This window comes from Dendropsophus ebraccatus, chromosome 3 (genome assembly GCF_027789765.1).
Source record: "Dendropsophus ebraccatus isolate aDenEbr1 chromosome 3, aDenEbr1.pat, whole genome shotgun sequence".
NCBI lineage: Eukaryota > Metazoa > Chordata > Amphibia > Anura > Hylidae > Dendropsophus > Dendropsophus ebraccatus.
Window position 1 is genome coordinate 3,381,952 of NC_091456.1, and position 20,738 is coordinate 3,402,689.

Sequence of the window (20,738 nt, forward strand, 5' to 3'; positions counted from 1 at the left end):
CATCCACACGCAGCGCCGACGTCTTCCGGAGTCTGTGCATGCGCAGTACGTCGGCGTCGTCTCCCGCCGTGCAGATGACCTCAGCGCGCCGCCAACGTGAAACGCAAGCCGCCGGGTCACGTGGATGGAAGGCAGACCTCTCAATCACGCCCCTCTGGGTGTGATTACAGCCATTACAGACGCCCAGGACCTGTGGCTGATTCTGCCCACCATGACTAAATCCGCCCACCTTGACTATTTGCCGGAAATTTACATACAGCGCGGGACTTCTTCAAAGTAAGATAACTGACTGATGGAGGGGGGCACGGAGGGTACAGGGGGATGTTTGGGAAACCTGCTGGGTGATGTGCCAGCACGTTTCCTTATCTTAAGATGGATTTTCGGCGTGATTGGTTCCCTTTAACAGCGAAAACTGCTTCTTTATATTCTTATCCTCTCCCCTTCCCCCAGTACAATCTGCCAATGCAAGTCTATGGAGAGAGGAGGGAGAATGAAAGGAGACCAGAGGCCTTGGAGGGACAGCAAAGAGACGATACATGAGCTATGGTAAGTGATTTCATTGCAGGGCTCACTGCTCACTACTGCTCTATAATGCTCTCTATGCTGCTGCTGTTTCTTAGGGTGTGTATGGAGAAATAGACAGAAAGGATCTCCTATTCTGTGTGTAATCAGTGTATAGATGTTACGCCTCACCCACTAATACAGGGACAATGGAGAATTAGAGATGGCGCCTACAGAGGGGAAAACGCATAACAAAGAGTTGAGCAAACTTTGAGCACACTGCATTTAGATAATGATGGCTGCTAAAGTTGGATGCCACCCTAGGAAGTCCTGGTGGATGCAGCCTATGGATGACAGGTGTATCCATGGGCTTCACTGCTTATCATATGCTGCACACTCAGGTTTGGATGGACCAGAGCGCGCTCAAAGGTCGCTCAACTCTACTGATACATTGGCCAGAAATAACACTAACGCAGTCTATCTGGAACAGTCACCTAAAAACTGCGGCAATGGTGACATCAAGCCGTCCCATCAACAAGTGTAACAGCTACGTACAACGCTAACAGTACAACGCTAACAGTACAACACTAGCAGTACAACACTAGCAGTACAACACTAGCAGTACAACGCTAACAGTACAACGCTAACAGTACAACGCTAACAGTACAACACTAACAGTACAACACAAACAGTACAACGCTAACAGTACAACACAAACAGTACAACACAAACAGTACAACACTAACAGTACAACGCTAACAGTACAACGCTAACAGTACAACACAAACAGTACAACACTAACAGTACAACGCTAACAGTACAACGCTAACAGTACAACACAAACAGTACAACACTAACAGTACAACGCTAACAGTACAACGCTAACAGTACAACACTAGCAGTACAACGCTAACAGTACAACGCTAACAGTACAACACTAGCAGTACAACGCTAACAGTACAACAACGTACAACACTAGCAGTACAACGCTAACAGTACAACGCTAACAGTACAACACTAAGAGACCACACAACAGAGGTAATCACACTACAGGATAAGAAGCTGAGACAGACACATCATATCTGCTCTGATCTCCATCCAGCACCATCTCCTCACATACAAACCTCGCTAGGCCCCAAATATCCTCTTCCCGGCATCCTTACACCACAGTAAATTGTCTTCTCACTTTGTAAACATATTTGTACATGTTATATACTCTATATCCTATCCTAGTCCCATCAGGCTGTCAATGAACTCAACAAAGACATAAAGCAACATAAAGTGACAGACAATAATAAACAGCGACATAAAGTGACATAAGGTGAGACAGCAACATAAAGTGACAGATAGCAACATAAAGTGACAGACAGCAACATAAAGTGACAGACAGCGACATAAAGGGACATACAATAATAAACAGCGACATACAGTGACATAAAGTGACAGACAGCGACATAAAGTGACAGACAGCAACATAAAGTGACAGACAGCGACATAAAGTGACAGACAGCGACATAAAGGGACATACAATAATAAACAGCGGCATACAGCGACATAAAGTGACAGACAGCGACATAAAGGGACATACAATAATAAACAGCGGCATACAGCGACATAAAGTGACAGACAGCGACATAAAGGGACATACAATAATAAACAGCGGCATACAGTGACATAAAGTGACAGACAGCGACATAAAGTGACAGACAATAATAAATAGCGACAAAGTGACAGACAGCGACACAAAGTGACAGACAGCGACATAAAGTGACATACAATAATAAACAGCGACATAAAGTGACAGACAGCGTCATAAAGTGACAATCAGCAATATACAGGGACATACAGCAACATAAAGCAACATACAGGGACATACAAAGGTATAAAGCAACATACAGCAGCATAAAGTGACAGGCAGCAACATACAGCGACATAAAGGGACATACAGCGCAGGGGCGTAGCTAGGATTCATGGACCCCCCCCTCCCCTACACACTATATATATATATATACTATATATATATATATATACTCAGTGATGTGGCCAAAAAAAAACTAATCTCTGGTGCTCAGAGGCAGAATCCCGCGTGCAGCCACAACAGTGACTGGCAGAGCAGAGAGCCATGTCTGCTTGTTCTGTCCATCTACTGTATTTAACTATAACAGCCTATTAGCAGCCTCATGGTTATATACTAGGTAGAGGTGTAGACTACCTTCTGCTTAACCCCTTATGTACTGCAGTGTGTAAATGACCCAGTGTTCTCTTACAAGCTGCAACACAAAAAAGGGTTAATAGGAAGAAGACAATTAGCTCTCTGCTTTAGTACTCCTGCACTGATAACCTCTGACCTCTGCAGGAGCTCAGAGAACAGAGGTCAGAGGTTATCAGAGTAGTGAAGAAGAGAGCTAATTGTCGTTAGCTTATTAACCCTTTTTTGTGTTACAGCATGTAAGAGAACACTGGGTCACTTACACACTGCAGTACATAAGGGGTTAAGCAGAAGGACATAGGAGGCTCTTATGTTCCCTGTGCATCCCAGGCCGACTCTCCCCATGGGCCCCAAAGCAACTGCCTTCCCTGCCTCTATGGTAGCTACGCCACTGATACAGCGCCATAAAGCAATATACAGCGACATAAAGGGACATACAATAATAAACAGCGACATTAAATGACAGATAGTGACATAAAGTGACATACAGTGACAGACAGCAACATGCAGTGCATAAAGTGACATACGATGACATAAAGCAATATACAGCGCCATAAAGCAATATATAGCAACATAAAGAAATATACAGCAACTTAAAGTGACATGCTATAATAAACAGCGACATAAAGTGACAGACATTGACATAACGTGACAAAGTGACACACAGCAATATACAACAACATGCAGCGCATAAAGTGACATATCGCGATATACAGCGACATAAAGCAACATACAGCGACAAAGTGACAGGCAGCAACATACAGCGCCATAAAGCAATACACAGCAACATAAAGTGACACACAGCGACATAAAACAATGTATGGATCTAGGACTATCTGGATCAGATGAGAGGACACTCACCCATTGTCAGCACCGCCGCTAAAAATATCCACAGAAAATACAGGAAGAATTACCCAACGTCAGACGAAAACGCCACAAGATTCAGTGACGACTACCGGGGATAAGTAACAAAGTGGATTTAGGAAGCAGGAGTGCGAGGGTGAATATTAGCTGCGGTTTCTGTGTGTAATAATAATAGAAGCGGCCGCAGCTATTCCTGCCCATCGTCTGTACACAGAAATAGCCGGACATGTCAGACCCGGGGACATGCTGCGTGTAACCTCAGGCTGGAGAAGGCTCCGTGCACAATGGGCGGACATGTCAGACCAGGGGACGTGCTACATGTAACCCTCAGGCTGGAGAAGGCTCTGTGCACCATGGGCGGACATGTCAGACCCGGGGACGTGCTACATGTAACCCTCAGGCTGGAGAAGGCTCTGTGCACCATGGGCGGACATGTCAGACCAGGGGACGTGCTACATGTAACCTCAGGCTGGAGAAGGCTCTGTGCACCATGGGCGGACATGTCAGACCCGGGGACGTGCTACATGTAACCCTCAGGCTGGAGAAGGCTCCGTGCACCATGGGCGGACATGTCAGACCCGGGGACGTGCTACGTGTAACCCTCAGGCTGGAGAAGGCTCCGTGCACCATGGGCGGACATGTCAGACCCGGGGACGTGCTACATGTAACCTCAGGCTGGAGAAGGCTCTGTGCACCATGGGCGGACATGTCAGACCCGGGGACGTGCTACATGTAACCTCAGGCTGGAGAAGGCTCTGTGCACCATGGGCGGACATGTCAGACCCGGGGACGTGCTACATGTAACCCTCAGGCTGGAGGAGGCTCCGTGCACCATGGGCGGACATGTCAGACCCGTGGACGTGCTACGTGTAACCTCAGGCTGGAGAAGGCTCCGTGCACCATGGGCGGACATGTCAGACCCGGGGACATGCTGTGTGTAACCCTCAGGCTGGAGAAGACTCCGTGCACCATGGGCGGACATGTCAGACCCGGGGACATGCTACATGTAACCCTCAGGCTGGAGAAGGCTCTGTGCACCATGGGTGGACATGTCAGACCCAGGGACGTGCTACATGTAACCCTCAGGCTGGAGAAGGCTCTGTGCACCATGGGCGGACATGTCAGACCCGGGGACGTGCTACATGTAACCCTCAGGCTGGAGAAGGCTCTGTGCACCATGGGCGGACATGTCAGACCCGGGGACGTGCTACATGTAACCCTCAGGCTGGAGAAGGCTCTGTGCACCATGGGCGGACATGTCAGACCTGGGGACGTGCTACATGTAACCTCAGGCTGGAGAAGGCTCCGTGCACCATGGGCGGACATGTCAGACCCGGGGACATGCTGTGTGTAACCCTCAGGCTGGAGAAGACTCCGTGCACCATGGGCGGACATGTCAGACCCGGGGACGTGCTACATGTAACCCTCAGGCTGGAGAAGGCTCTGTGCACAATGGGCGGACATGTCAGACCTGGGGACGTGCTACATGTAACCTCAGGCTGGAGAAGGCTCCGTGCACCATGGGCGGACATGTCAGACCCGGGGACGTGCTACATGTAACCTCAGGCTGGAGAAGGCTCCGTGCACCATGGGCGGACATGATAGACCCAGGGACGTGCTACATGTAACCTCAGGCTGGAGAAGGCGCGGACATGTCAGACCCGGGGACGTGCTACATGTAACCTCAGGCTGGAGAAGGCTCCGTGCACCATGGGCGGACATGTCAGACCCGGGGACGTGCTACATGTAACCTCAGGCTGGAGAAGGCTCCGTGCACAATGGGCGGACATGTCAGACCCGGGGACATGCTGTGTGTAACCCTCAGGCTGGAGAAGGCTCCGTGCACCATGGGCGGACATGTCAGACCCGGGGACGTGCTACATGTAACCTCAGGCTGGAGAAGGCTCCGTGCACCATGGGCGGACATGTCAGACCCGGGGACGTGCTACGTGTAACCCTCAGGCTGGAGAATACACACACATGCATACACACACAAACATATCCCAGGCCCATATATACACATGTATGTGCTGTCAGTTTCCCTTTAATCACCACATTTTGGTTACTAATATACAGTAACAACTACACAGTATCAGACGTCCCATGTGTTCTGGGCAGAATAATTACACTAAATCACCTGACAGCATTATAAATAACTGTATATAAACAGCTACTAGAACGGCCGGGATGTCCGGTATTATTAGACTGATTGGTCAGTTTCCATATTCGCCTCCTTCCTGCCCACTGCTGTCATTACTATTGTACAGTATCACGGGGCGGTTTCCTTCACTGATTTTGCATCACATTAACCCAGTATGTATTCCATACTAGCTGATGGTGTAGCAGAGCTGAAGGGCGCACAGTGCAGTTATGTGCTGCATAACGGGCATCTGTTTACCGGGCGTGGGAGTGTAGTGTAGGTTTAGATCTCTGCTTGCTGACTGTGAATGGAAACCTTCTAGTTCCATCCAGACTCTAAGAACATCCATAACACCTACAATATACAGAGCTGTGACACAGATGGATACATATGCCTACATTCACTGACAGCAAGCTCAGATAGAACAATACATTTTCATATTGCAGAAACCTTGGCCCAGGGACACATGTAAGTCTATGTAAGCAGCACAGGTGCATGGAGATGATGCAGATAATATCTCCTGGGGTCGGGTTACCAAGTCAATAGACAGCTAACCCAGCCCCCAGAGAGGAGATCACATTTCCTGTGACTACAAAGGGAGGGGGGAAGAGGCAGCTGAGCGTGGTCAGAGTGGACACAGAGGAGTTGAATTTAGACATCCAGAGCGAGTAAATATGAGAAAAAAAACAGGGAAAGGATGCAAGATAAGTTACACATGTATATTAGACATAGGCTGGTATTGGGAAGGGGGATTGTTTAGAACATTGTTTTTGTTACCTGGATAACCCCTTTAATAAGAAATGGAACACAAGAGGACACAGTGAGAGTAGTAGATGCTTGGAAGAAACTTCCAGCAGATGTGGTTGGTAAATCTACAATAACCGAATGTACCCTGCCTGGTGTATACATATATATCTATCCTAAGATAATAAGAAGGGGAACACTAATAGGGCAACTACATAGTGCGGGGTCGGGGGGCAGATTAGATGGAGCGGGGGAGCAGATTAGATGGAGCAGGGTGGGGGGTAGCAGATTAGATGGAGCAGGGGGGGGGTAGCAGATTAGATGGAGCAGGGTGGGGGAGCAGATTAGATGGAGCGGGGGGGGGGGGTAGCAGATTAGATGGAGCGGGGGAGCAGATTAGATGGAGCAGGGGGGGGGGAGCAGATTAGATGGAGCAGGGTGGAGGGTAGCAGATTAGATGGAGCGGGGTGGGGGGTAGCAGATTAGATGGAGCGGGGTGGGGGGTAGCAGATTAGATGGGGCGGGGTGGAGGGTAGCAGATTAGATGGAGCGGGGTGGGGGGTAGCAGATTAGATGGAGCGGGGTGGGGGGTAGCAGATTAGATGGGGCGGGGTGGAGGGTAGCAGATTAGATGGAGCGGGGTGGGGGGTAGCAGATTAGATGGAGCGGGGTGGGGGGGGACAAATTAGATGGAGCAGGGTGGGGGAGCAGATTAGATGGAGCGGGGTGGGGGAGCAGATTAGATGGAGCAGGGTGGGGGGGGGGAGAAGATTAGATGGAGCGGGGGCTTTCTCTGCTGACAATCTTCTAGGTTTCTATAATAATAATCCTGCAATGAACACAGAGTTATTAGTTGTTTCCTCTCCCGTTGCAGAGTAGTGGTGGGGGGCTCCTGTATATCACGGTCACTGCATTATGGGACACTATAACTGATGAAGAGAAGAGCTGGATGATCTATTATGTCGTCTCTTTCCTCCATCTCGTGTAGAGGCCACCTTGTATCTTACTGGGATTTCCCACCGGTTGGTTCTCCTCAGCAGATCTCTTACCTTTAACAGAACTGGGGATCCCTGTGGTGTTGGCAGACAGGCCCGGCGCCCCCCGGCAGGCCCTCTCCAGGCTATTATGCTGTTTTGCTAGCTGCTCAATGGTTTCTTCCAATCGTACTCTCTGCTCACGCTCATACTGCAAAGCACGATGCCATTTACGACTGTGGGATTCTGCTAATTCCAAGAAGTCGCGGCATGCCTAATAAGAGAGGAATCGAGGGAAGGAGAAAAGAAGCTGTCAAAGAGCGCATTGTAAGGATCCCCTTCCGGAGGTTTCTTCACAATTACTACAGCTGTTAAAATTACGGCGAAGGCGACATGTGCGGCAAATAACATGTATGTGAGGGGTCAGGAGGTGGATGTGGGGTGACAGGGAACAGTATTCACAGGATCTGAAGGAAATCGCTAAATCTCATTTCTCGCTTTTTGAAAAGTAAAATCTTTAACATGATACAAAGTTACTGAAATAAAGAAAAAGTAATGTCACTAAGCGTTCGGCTCTCCTCAATAAGTTTCCAGTACTGACATTTCTTTTCTTTTTTTTTTAATTCAATAAATTTCTATTCATGTGATTCTACAAAGAAGATGTTAGAATAATCCAATAAGGAATCAATCAATAAGGAATCAATCAATAAGTAACGAGAATCAAAAATCTACAACCAGTCAGACTAAATAATCCAGAAATCAGTATTCTCTAACCAGATGGAATTATCCGGGACTATTCTCCTGCTGAGTAGGGTCCACTTGTCGCCGGGAACCTGCTAGGCCGCAACCTCTCCAGCAACTTTTACATTGTATTGGGCAATATACTATATAGGGGCTTAGAGACGTATTACATTTTCTTAAAGGGTCAGTTAAAAAAAAAAATCGTTCAAATCAACAGGTGCCAGCAAGTGCCAGAGGTTTGTAATTTACTTCTATTAAAAAAAAAAGTGGTGTATTCTATGGGGATTTGCTGCTGCTCTGGACAGTTCCTGACATGGACAGAGGTGGCAGCAGAGAGCACTGTGTCAGACTAGAGAGAATACACCACTTCCTGCAGGACATACAGCAGCTGATAAGTACTGGAAGACTGGAGATTTTTAATAGAAGTAAATTACAAATCTATAGAACTTTCTGGCACCAGTTGATTAAAAGGAAAAAAAACATGTTGGACAACCCCTATAACTAGATGTGATTTAGTTCCCTTTTGCCCATTGCAGTTACTCAGTTTTCTTCTGGTGATGAACAATCCAATAATATCCAATAATAATGTAGAATTTGAATGGCGGTCCGTGAAGCGGAAAGGAAAAATCCAAATCACGATACAAAGAGAAGTCCCGGCACTCACCAATGGTTGATGCTTTGTGGTTTATTGTAGAGGTCACATACCCAATAGTATACAGCACAGGAAGCGTTCCCACAGATCCTAAAGGATACAGCCGTGTCCTGTCTTATCTGTATTATGGGATATGTGACACCTACAATAAACCATGAGGTATCAATGAAAGGTGAGTGCCGGGACTTTGCTGAGCAATCCAATAAATCCAATGATAAAAGCTGATAAATCCCTTCCAGGCACCAATCACACAAGTCTCAGCACCTGACATTTATTATTATTATAGAAATAGAAAGAAGCAGATAAAACACTGAGGGACTCGTCATGTATTTCATAGAGAGCGCTGTAATATGAGGGGTCTCGGATACTTTATGATAGTAGAACAGTGTTGCTGTAATGCGCGGACTTAATGCTCAGGACTAGTGGGACTCCCAAGGAATTCTAGCGGCTAGCTAACATTCCCCAGCGTGTGAACTAACAAAGAGTCAACCATCCGGCTCTAGTCCACCCGCACAGCTGTCACCAATAAAGCATGATGTCACTCCTAGAGGTCATAGGGAAACCCCGGGGGGGTCAGGTGTCACAGACACAACTCATAAAGATGGAGGAGGAGTCGCTATAGTGGATCAGCATGTAGAGCAGGGATCAGCATGTAGAGCAGGGATCAGCAGGTAGAGCAGGGATCAGCAGGTAGAGCAGGGATCAGCAGGGAGAGCAGGGATCAGCATGTAGAGCAGGGATCAGCATGTAGAGCAGGGATCAGCATGTAGAGCAGGGATCAGCAGGGAGAGCAGGGATCAGCAGGTAGAGCCGGGATCAGCAGGGAGAGCAGGGATCAGCAGGTAGAGCCGGGATCAGCAGGGAGAGCAGGGATCAGCAGGTGGAGCCGGGATCAGCAGGTAGAGCCGGGATCAGCAGGGAGAGCCGGGATCAGCAGGGAGAGCAGGGATCAGCAGGTAGAGCCGGGATCAGCAGGGAGAGCAGGGATCAGCAGGTGGAGTCGGGATCAGCAGGTGGAGCTGGATCAGCAGGGAGAGCAGGGATCAGCAGGTAGAGCCGGGATCAGCAGGTAGAGTCGGGATCAGCAGGTGGAGCCGGGATCAGCAGGTGGAGCAGGGATCAGCAGGGAGAGCCGGGATCAGCAGGTGGAGCCGGGATCAGCAGGTGGAGCCGGGATCAGCAGGTGGAGCCGGGATCAGCAGGGAGAGAAGGGATCAGCATGTAGAGCAGCGATCAGCAGATGGAGCCGGGATCAGCCAGGGGTCTCCTATAATCTCCTCTAATCCCCCAGATTACTCGGCAGCATGAAGGTAATAGCAGATCCTAAATGATCCGACTTCGAAAAGAAATAATATTCAGTCGTATAAAATGTCGGGTAATTATATCACATGGAAATAAAATATTTATATGTTGAATAAAACCGACTTTCTACTTGTATAAAATGAGAGGATTTTAGTTATGGCGTCCGATACTGACATGACTAACGCTTTCCCGATGGATGTAATCCCTCCTGACATAACGGGTAAATGGGGGCGGGGCTAGATTCAGGACCAGTCTAGGAGTACACTCTTAAAGGGGTTCTCCGGCTAAAATATTTTTCTTTCAAATCAACTGGTATTTATCAGCTGCTGTATGTCCTGCAGGAAGTGGTATTCTCCCCAGTCTGACACAGTGCTCTCTGCTGCCACCTCTGTCCATGTCAGGAACTGTCCAGAGCAGGAGAGGTTCTCTATGGGGATTTGCTGCTGCTCTGGACAGATGTATGTACACAGAGAATGTGGTCGGACATGATTCTGTGTTACGTTAATAAAATTGATGCATTTAGATTTTTTTTATAATGGAAGTCAATGGAAAAATGGATCAAAACTGATGCGCACAAATGCAACAAATGGAAAAATACATAGTGTGAACTTGGCCTAAACGGGAATGGTGTAAGATGATTGCACATCTGTATCTTTTAGGATTTGCAGATGTTTTATCTGTAAAAATTACAGATCATCAAAGATTACGGACGTTCCAATAGACGTCTGAGAGACACCATGCGCGCAGTTATGGACCATACTAGAGATGGTCAGTCATTTTTCTGCATCAGTAGTATAGACAGAGTAAACGGCCCAAAATGTGTCTGTAATTCCGGATGCACAATTACGGACAATCTTACGTAACGTGTGAATGCGGCCTTACTGTAACGCACATTGTTAACAATTGCCGGCTATGATGGCGACATTGTAATGGCCGATCAGTGTCCGTTATTTTCAATCTCTTCCTAGCTTCTAGTCACAATCCTATTGGTCAATCAGTGTCCGTTGTCTGGATCTCTTCCTCGCTTCTAGTCACAATCCTATTGGCCGCATCCTATAAATGTCCAGCAGATTAATTACAGGACGGCGACTGCAATTTGCCGTTTCGGTTTTCTCCCTTCCTCATATTCAGCTTCACATAAATCCACTCAGCTTAAATGACTTTTTAATAATTTCTCTCGAGCCTCTTAACAATTCCCGACGCTCCAAAAGCGCATCTCACAGAGCAGAACATATCCGCACGGAGGAGACACTGAATACCCCACAAATGAAGTGTCATTGTATTTAGGGGGATACTTAAAGGGGTAGTTCAGCCAAAAAAAAATCTTTTCAATCAACTGAAAGTTATATAGATTTGTAATTTATTTACATTAAAAAAATCTTCAGTCTCCCAGTACTTATCAGCTGCTGTATGTCCTGCAGGAAGTGGTGTTTTCTCTCCAGTCTGACACAGTGCTCTCTGCTGCCACCTCTGTCCATGTCAGGAACTGTCCAGAGCAGCAGCAAATCCCCATAGAAAACCTCTCCTGCTCTGGACAGTTCCTGACATGGACAGAGGTGGCAGCAGAGAGCACTGTGTCAGACTGGAGAGAATACACCACTTCCTGCAGGACATACAGCAGCTGATAAGTACTGGAAGACTGAAGATTTTTGGACTGAAGGCCCTTTCTGGCACTTTGACTGAAGCACTTTTTTTTTTAAAGTGAACAGTTCCTTTAAGAGAAGCTAAGAAGGGGCACAAGACACAGATGCAGCTGAGAAGTAAGGGTGAGAGGCTCCTGACCAGCAAACTTTATGGATGACATTAGGGAGTTCCCGTTGTCTCCGTTCATAGGTCCTTGTATTCTGAGGAGACTGTAGTCCGGTGATGGGATCTCTGTAACATATGATGGAACCGGTGATGGGATCTCTGTAATATATGATGGATCCGGTGATGGGATCTCTGTAACACATGATGGAACTGGTGATGGGATCTCTGTAACACATGATGGAACCGGTGATGGGATCTCTGTAACACATGATGGAACTGGTGATGGGATCTCTGTAACACATGATGGAACCGGTGATGGGATCTCTGTAACACATGATGGAACCGGTGATGGGATCTCTGTAACACATGATGGAACTGGTGATGGGATCTCTGTAACACATGATGGAACTGGTGATGGGATCTCTGTAACACATGATGGAACCGGTGATGGGATCTCTGTAACACATGATGGAACTGGTGATGGGATCTCTGTAATATATGATGGAACCGGTGATGGGATCTCTGTAACACATGATGACCTCTCTGTTCCCTCCTGCAGATGAGATGACGCCTTTAGAGTCGGTTCTCCATCAGTCTCAGCACAGAACATGGTTCCTCCCATCCGCATGTGATAGATAATAAATCAGCGGCCAGAATAGCAGCGATATCGCAGCATCACACGTTCTGGCAGTATAAATAGCTTCCCTGCGGATAGAAGCCGATGCCGCCAGGGCACGCAGAGCAGACACAAACCAGAATCTATATTTGAACACAGAAATGGAACAACTTCCTCCCAGCGCTGGAGACATAAATAAATGATGGCGTCTGTAAACACGAGCGCCATGTGGGACTTTCCTGCCGCTAAACGTTTATATCGGAATGAATAAAACCGGAATGACAAAGCCTCAGCGCCGTATAATGATCCTCTGGCTCCCGCAGATACCGCAGGTTTTGCGCCAATGTGACCACTGTCTGGGTATAGCGGGAGTAGACAGCGCCTCCCACGGCCCAAAGGATTTACTACAATTTATTTCACTAGTTCTGTGGCATTGTACAGAGAACATGAGGGTTTCATAATGCTGGGAGGGTTATTCTGAGGTCAAATTACGGATGACCTCTACAATGTTGCAGATAAAGCCAGCCATGGACTTGTTTACATCAGTCGTCTCAGAAGGGAGGGGGGAGGAGGGGGAGACAGAAAGAAAAGCTCACACACAGATTTTTGTGTCTTTAGCAGAAAGCAGCAGGTGAGAACTGGGGAAGGAGACTGAATAGCTAATAACACATCCAGGTCTTCATTTATTCATTTTCAGGAGGAAAACAGGATTCTGCTTTGCCAAAGCGAATATTCATGAAAAATGAACGAAACCTGTGAAAAACAGCAACTTCAAACCGTATTACATGTAAAGCGGAGAAAATCTGGTAATTTCGCTAAATGGCATCATTCACACTAATAGATCCTTTATGGTAGGAAAGATAGGGACCATCTCTATAGCATGTACAGGATTCTTTATAATATCTAATGCTAGTAGCACTCCAAAGCAGAAGATGCTGTATATCAGGATATGGGATATGTCAGGATACAGGATATATAAGGATATGGGATATGTCAGGATACAGGATAGATAAGGATATGTCAGGATACATGATATATAAGGATATGGTACATGTCAGGATACAGGATAGATAAGGATATGGGATATGTCAGGATACAGGATATATAAGGATATGGGATATGACAGGATACAGGATACATAAGGATATGGTACATGTCAGGATACAGGAATATATAAGGATATGGGATATGTCAGGATACAGGAATATATAAGGATATGGGATATGTCAGGATACAGGAATATATAAGGATATGGGATATGTCAGGATACAGGATATTTAAGGATATGGGATATGTCAGGATACAGGATATATAAGGATATGGTACATGTCAGGATACAGGATATATAAGGATAAGGAATATGTCAGGATACAGGATATATAAGGATAAGGAATATGTCAGGATACAGGATATATAAGGATATGGGATATGTCAGGATACAGGATATATAAGGATATGGTACATGTCAGGATACAGGATATATAAGGATATGGGATATGTCAGGATACAGGATATATAAGGATATGGGATATGTTAGGATACAGGATAGATAAGGATATGGGATATGTCAGGATACAGGATATATAAGGATATGGGATATGACAGGATATATAAGGATATGGGATATGTCAGGATACAGGATAGATAAGGATATGGGATATGTCAGGATACAGGATAGATAAGGATATGGGATATGTCAGGATACAGGATATATAAGGATATGGTACATGTCAGGATACAGGATAGATAAGGATATGGGATATGTCAGGATACAGGATATATAAGGATATGGGATATGTCAGGATACAGGATATATGGGATATGTCAGGATACAGGATATATAAGGATATGGTACATGTCAGGATACAGGATAGAGAAGGATATGGGATATGTCAGGATACAGGATATATAAGGATATGGGATATGTCAGGATACAGGATATATAAGGATATAGGATATGTCAGGATACAGGATAGATAAGGATATGGGATATGTCAGGATACAGGATATATAAGGATATAGGATATGTCAGGATACAGGATAGATAAGGATATGGGATATGTCAGAATACAGGATATATAAGGATATGAGATATGACAGGATATATAAGGATATGGGATATGTCAGGATACAGGAATATATAAGGATATGGGATATGTCAGGATACAGGAATATATAAGGATATGGGATATGTCAGGATACAGGATAGATAAGGATATGGGATATGTCAGGATACAGGATAGATAAGGATATGGGATATGTCAGGATACAGGATATATAAGGATATGGTACATGTCAGGATACAGGATATATAAGGATATGGGATATGTCAGGATACAGGATATATAAGGATATGGTACATGTCAGGATACAGGATATATAAGGATATGGTACATGTCAGGATACATGATATATAAGGATATGGGATATGTCAGGATATATCAGGATACAGGATATGGTATATGTCAGGATACAGGATATATAAGGATATGGGATATGTTACGATACAGGATATATAAGGATATGGTATATGTCAGAATACAGGATATATAAGGATATGGGATATGTCAGGATACAGGATATATAAGGATATGGGATATGTCAGGATACAGGATATATAAGGATATAGGATAAGTCAGGATATATCAGGATTGGGGAGTAGCAAACGGACAGCCGGTCAGCGCCTGATATTCCTGGTCACTCTGCTTGTCGGGACCTCCTGCAGCGATCTCCAGGATACAGGATTTGCCAGGATATATCAGGATACAGGATATGTAAGGATAATGGATATGGGATATGTCAGGATACAGAATATATCAGGATATGGGATATGTCAGAATATATCAGGATACAGGATATGTAAGGATACAAGATATATCAGGATACGGGATATATGCTTCGTTGGTTGATGCTTTTTTTGTACTAATAACGGATGTAATATACACAGTTCTTTTGGAGTATACAATACATTGTGTGACAGTCACGTTCTCTAGTTTGTGCATACATTACAGCTGGGTTTGTTGTTTGCACCTCAACTGAATATATTTCTTGCTTGTGCTCACCAATGTCTTTATGAGGATTCAGGGTATGTCAGGATACAGGACGTGTCAGGGTACGGGACGTGTAAGGATACGGGACACGTCAGGGTACGGGACACTTCAGGGTATGGAACACTTCAGGGTACAGGACACGTCAGGATACGGGACGCGTAAGGATACGGGACACATCAGGGTATGGGATACTTCAGGGTACGGGACACGGCAGGGTACGGGATACGTCAGGATACGGGACACATCAGGGTATGGGATACTTCAGGGTACGGGACACGGCAGGGTACGGGATACGTCAGGGTACGGGATACTTGAGGGTACGAGATACGGCAGGGTACGGGATAAGTCATGGTACGGGATACGGCAGGGTACGGGATACTTCAGGATACGGGATACGGCAAGGTACGGGGCGTGTAAGGGTACGGGATACGTCAGGGTTCGGGATACTTCAGGGTACGGGACACGTCAGGATACAGGATGTTTTAGGGTACGGGACGCGTAAGGATACGGGACACGTCAGGGTACGAGATACTTCAGGGTACAAGAAACTTCAGGGTACGAAATACGGCAGGGTACGGGACACGTCAGGGTACGAGATACTTCAGGGTACGAGATACTTCAGGGTACGAGATACGGCAGGGTACGGGACACGGCAGGGTACGGGACACGTCAGGGTACGGGATCCTTCAGGGTACGTGATACGTCAGGGTACGGGACACGTCAGGGTACGGGACACGTCAGGGTACGGGATACTTCAGGGTACGGGATACTTCAGGGTACGAGATACTTCAGGGTATGAGATACGGTAGGGTACGGGACACGTCAGGGTACGGGACACGTCAGGGTACGAGATACTTCAGGGTACGAGATACTTCAGGGTACGAGATACGGCAGGGTACGGGACACGTCAGGGTACGAGATACGGCAGGGTACGGGACACGGCAGGGTACGGGACACGTCAGGGTACGGGATCCTTCAGGGTACGGGATATGTCAGGGTACGGGACACGTCAGGGTACGGGATACTTCAGGGTACGAGATACGTCAGGGTACGGGATACGTCAGGGTACGGGACACGGCAGGGTACGGGATACGTCAGGGTACGGGATACGTCAGGGTACGGGATACGTCAGGGTACGGGACATGGCAGTGTACGGGATACGGCAGGGTACAGGATACGGCAGGGTACGGGATACGTCAGGGTACAGGATACGGCAGGGTACGGGATACGGCAGGGTACGGGACACGGCAGGGTACGGGACACGTCAGGGTACGAGACACGGCAGGGGATACGTCAGAGTACGGGACTCGTCAGGGTACGAGACACGGCAGGGGATACGTCAGAGTACGGGACTCGTCAGGGTACGAGACACGGCAGGGGATACGGCAGGGTACGGGACATGGCAGGGTACGGGATACGGCAGGGTACAGGATACGGCAGGGTACAGGATACGGCAGGGTACGGGATCCTTCAGGGTACGGGGTACGGGATCCTTCAGGGTACGGGATACGTCAGGGTACAGGATACGGCAGGGTACGGGACTCGTCAGGGTACGAGACACGGCAGGGGATACGGCAGGGTACGGGACATGGCAGGGTACGGGATACGGCAGGGTACAGGATACGGCAGGGTACAGGATACGGCAGGGTACGGGATCCTTCAGGGTACGGGGTACGGGATCCTTCAGGGTACGGGATACGTCAGGGTACAGGATACGGCAGGGTAAGGGACACGTCAGGGTACGAGACACGGCAGGGGATAGGTCAGAGTACGGGACACGTCAGGGTACGAGACACGGCAGGGTACGGGATCCTTCAGGGTACGGGACACGTCAGGGTATGGGACACGTCAGGGTACGACACGGCAGGGCATACGTCAGGGTACGGGATACATCAGGGTACAGGATACGGCAGGGTACGGGACACGTCAGGGTACGAGACACGGCAGGGGATACGTCAGGGTACGGGACACGTCAGGGTACGGGACACGTCAGGGTACGACACGGCAGGGCATACGTCAGGGTACAGGACACGTCAGGGTACGAGATACGGCAGGGTGCATATGATATAGATGACCTGGTAGCAGCCGCCTATTATACTGTATACAGATGTGTAACTTCGGTTCTCCCCCCACCAGGCATTATTATGTCTGTTGTTCTGCAAGTACTAATAGCCGACCAGATTACGTACATATCAGACATGAGGAGCTACCAGAAGACCCCACTGACATCTCTGGGGGTCAGAGATTTCTGTATTATTCCGTCAGACATGTTGGATGGGATCCGTGCCGGACGCTACTGACAGAAGCTGCCATGCAGATGTGAACGCTGACGCCATCTTCTTCATCTGGAGACGACTCGGCAGTAGAAGCAGATGCATGGCCGGCGGCAAAATGAACGCTCTCTAAGATATAAAATGTCACCCACCGCGTTCTCTCATTACTGGACGGTAATAAAAGACATGACTCGTGCAAGGATCAGTCATGTATGAGAGCAGTATGAGAACTGAATAAGGACGGTATGAGGGCTGTATGAGAACAGTATGAGGGCTGTATGAGAACAGTATGAGGGCAGTATGAGAACGGTATGAGGGCAGTATGAGAACGGTATGAGGGCAGTATGAGACCGGTATGAGGGCAGTATGAGAACAGTATGAGGGCTGTATGAGACCGGTATGAGGGCAGTATGAGAACGGTATGAGGGCAGTATGAGAACGGTATGAGAACTGTATGAGAACGGTATGAGGGCAGTATGAGAACGGTATGAGGGCTGTATGAGAACAGTATGAGGGCTGTATGAAGGTGGTAAGAGGGCTGTATGAGAACAGTATGAGGGCAGTATGAGAACGGTATGAGGGCTGTATGAGAACGGTATGAGGGCTGTATGAGAACGGTATGAGGGCTGTATGAGAACGGTATGAGGGCTGTATGAGAACGGTATGAGGGCTGTATGAAGGTGGTATGAGGATGGTACAGTTCTGTATGAAAACTGTATGACAACAGTACTTATCAGCTGCTGTATGTCCTGCAGGAAGTGGTGTATTCTCTCCAGTCTGACACAGTGCTCTCTGCTGCCACATCTGTCCATGTCAGGAGCTGTGCAGAGCATAGAAAACCTCTCTTGCTCTGGACAGTTCCTGACAGATGGCAGCAGAGAGCACTGTGTCACACTAGAGAGACTACACCACTTCCTTCAGGGCATACAGCAGCTGATAAGTACGGGAAGGCTGGAGATTTTTAATAGAAGTTCTGAGACTAGTTGATTTAAAAAATGTTTTTTTACTGGAATGCCCCTTTAAGGATAGACGGGAAGCAAGAATGTTAGGATGAAAGTCCAAGCGGGTATTAACGTCTTAAGATTATCCAAAGGACAGGTGATAAATGGGAGGGCCGACCTCTGGGACCTCTTCCAGATTATAGGACCATGTCCTTTGTCTCCCGGGCATGCACGCTGCCGCCCTATTCACTACTTATAAAGCTGGTGGAGGTAATGGAGTACGGCAGCTCCATAGTGAGTGAATGAGGCGGCAATGTGCCTGACTGCTGCCCCATTTCCTGTGGACGGGTGAAATATTATATTTTATATATATTATAATCACAGCCCCTTAAACCGTCAGCAACATTTGAAGATCTTTTATTATATTATTCCTGATCAGCGGATTCAGGTAAATTTAGATTTTTATCCACTTGTGAATGCAGTTTCCTTCCATATAATGTCTCACAGGCTATGCTATCTATATATATATATATACACACACACACTGTAAATCCTCCACATAACAGCGATGGTTTCATGTACAATTATAAGGAAACACCTGAGGTCCGGCCATTACCAGCTCCCTGAATAATTGTGTAACCAGGAGCGGTGAAGCATCAGGTGCAGGGAGCCGTCCGTGACTAATGCGTCCGTCACCCTGGTGGTGGAGCAGCTGCAGGTCGGACACGTGCCGAACTATCTGACCGCAATAACCACCACGTACCGGCGCTCAATGACTTCTGCTCTTACACAATTCTATAGAAATCAGTTAAAGGGGTTATCGGACACAGCTCAGAATATTATAAAACAAGACGAGGAGTCGGAACCTTCTTAGAGGGAGATGAAGATTTCCATCCGTCCATTTTACAATCACATCTAGATTCCTCTTTATATCTTGGAAGCCATTAAAAAAAACACACAAAAAAGAAAGAAGTGGGAGGAATTTATCTTGAGGTTTATGTTCGTTTTCTGGTATCAAAAAGTCCCGGCCTTAGGTCCTATTCACACGTACGCAATTACGGACAGAAAATAGGACTCAGATTTACGGAGTGAAAAATATACGGATGTGTGAGCAGAACCGAACTAAAGAGAATTGTATTCTTATTATGCTGCTTTTGCCAACGAGGACAATGCTTAGAATAGCCGGGTGCAGGCATAGCCGAGTGTGGGCATAGCCAGGTGCGGACACAGCCGGGTGCAGGGCTGCAGGCATAGCCGAGTGTGGGAATAGCTAGGTGCGGGAATAGCCGAGTGTAGGCATAGCCAGGTGCGGACACAGCCAGGTGCAGGAATAGCCGAGTGTAGGCATAGCCAGGTGCGGACACAGCCAGGTGCGGGAATAGCCGAGTGTGGGCATAGCCAGGTGCGGAAACAGCCAGGTGCGGGAATAGCCGAGTGTGGGCATAGCCAGGTGCGGACACAGCCAGGTGCGGGAATAGCCGAGTGTGGGCATAGCCAGGTGCGGACACAGCCAGGTGTGGACACAGCCAGGTGCAGACATAGCTAAGTGTGGGCATAGCCAGGTGCGGACACAGCCAGGTGCAGACATAGCTAAGTGTGGGCATAGCCAGGTGCGGGAATAGCCGAGTGTGGGCATAGCCAGGTGCGGACACAGCCGGGTGCGGGAATAGCCGAGTGTGGGCATAGCCAGGTGCGGACACAGCCAGGTGCAGACATAGCTAAGTGTGGGCATAGCCAGGTGCGGACACAGCCGGGTGTGAGTATAGCCTGGTGCGGGCATAGTGAGGTGCAGGCAAAGCCAGGTGAACGGGAAGGCAGCGGGAGTCAAATGCCCATGGTTCGGGTTCGTACAAACATGAACCTCTGCCCTGTTCGATCATCTCTAATCCCCTATAGGGGGAGCCGTATACCACCACTGCATCCACATCACCTATAGGGGGAGCCGTATAGCACCACTGCATCCACATCACCTATAGGGGGAG

The 20,738-nt window shown here is 47.7% G+C and overlaps 1 protein-coding gene across 1 annotated transcript in view; it reads right to left on the reverse strand.

The window, feature by feature from the left end:
- The window catches only part of OSBP2 (oxysterol binding protein 2), a 226,995-nt gene that overhangs the window by 63,405 nt on the left and 142,852 nt on the right, over nt 1-20,738 (reverse strand). Inside the window, exon 4 of the mRNA XM_069960719.1 lies at nt 7,508-7,706. Within this exon, the coding sequence (XP_069816820.1) occupies nt 7,508-7,706 (199 nt within the window). The remainder of the gene's footprint in view (nt 1-7,507; nt 7,707-20,738) is intronic.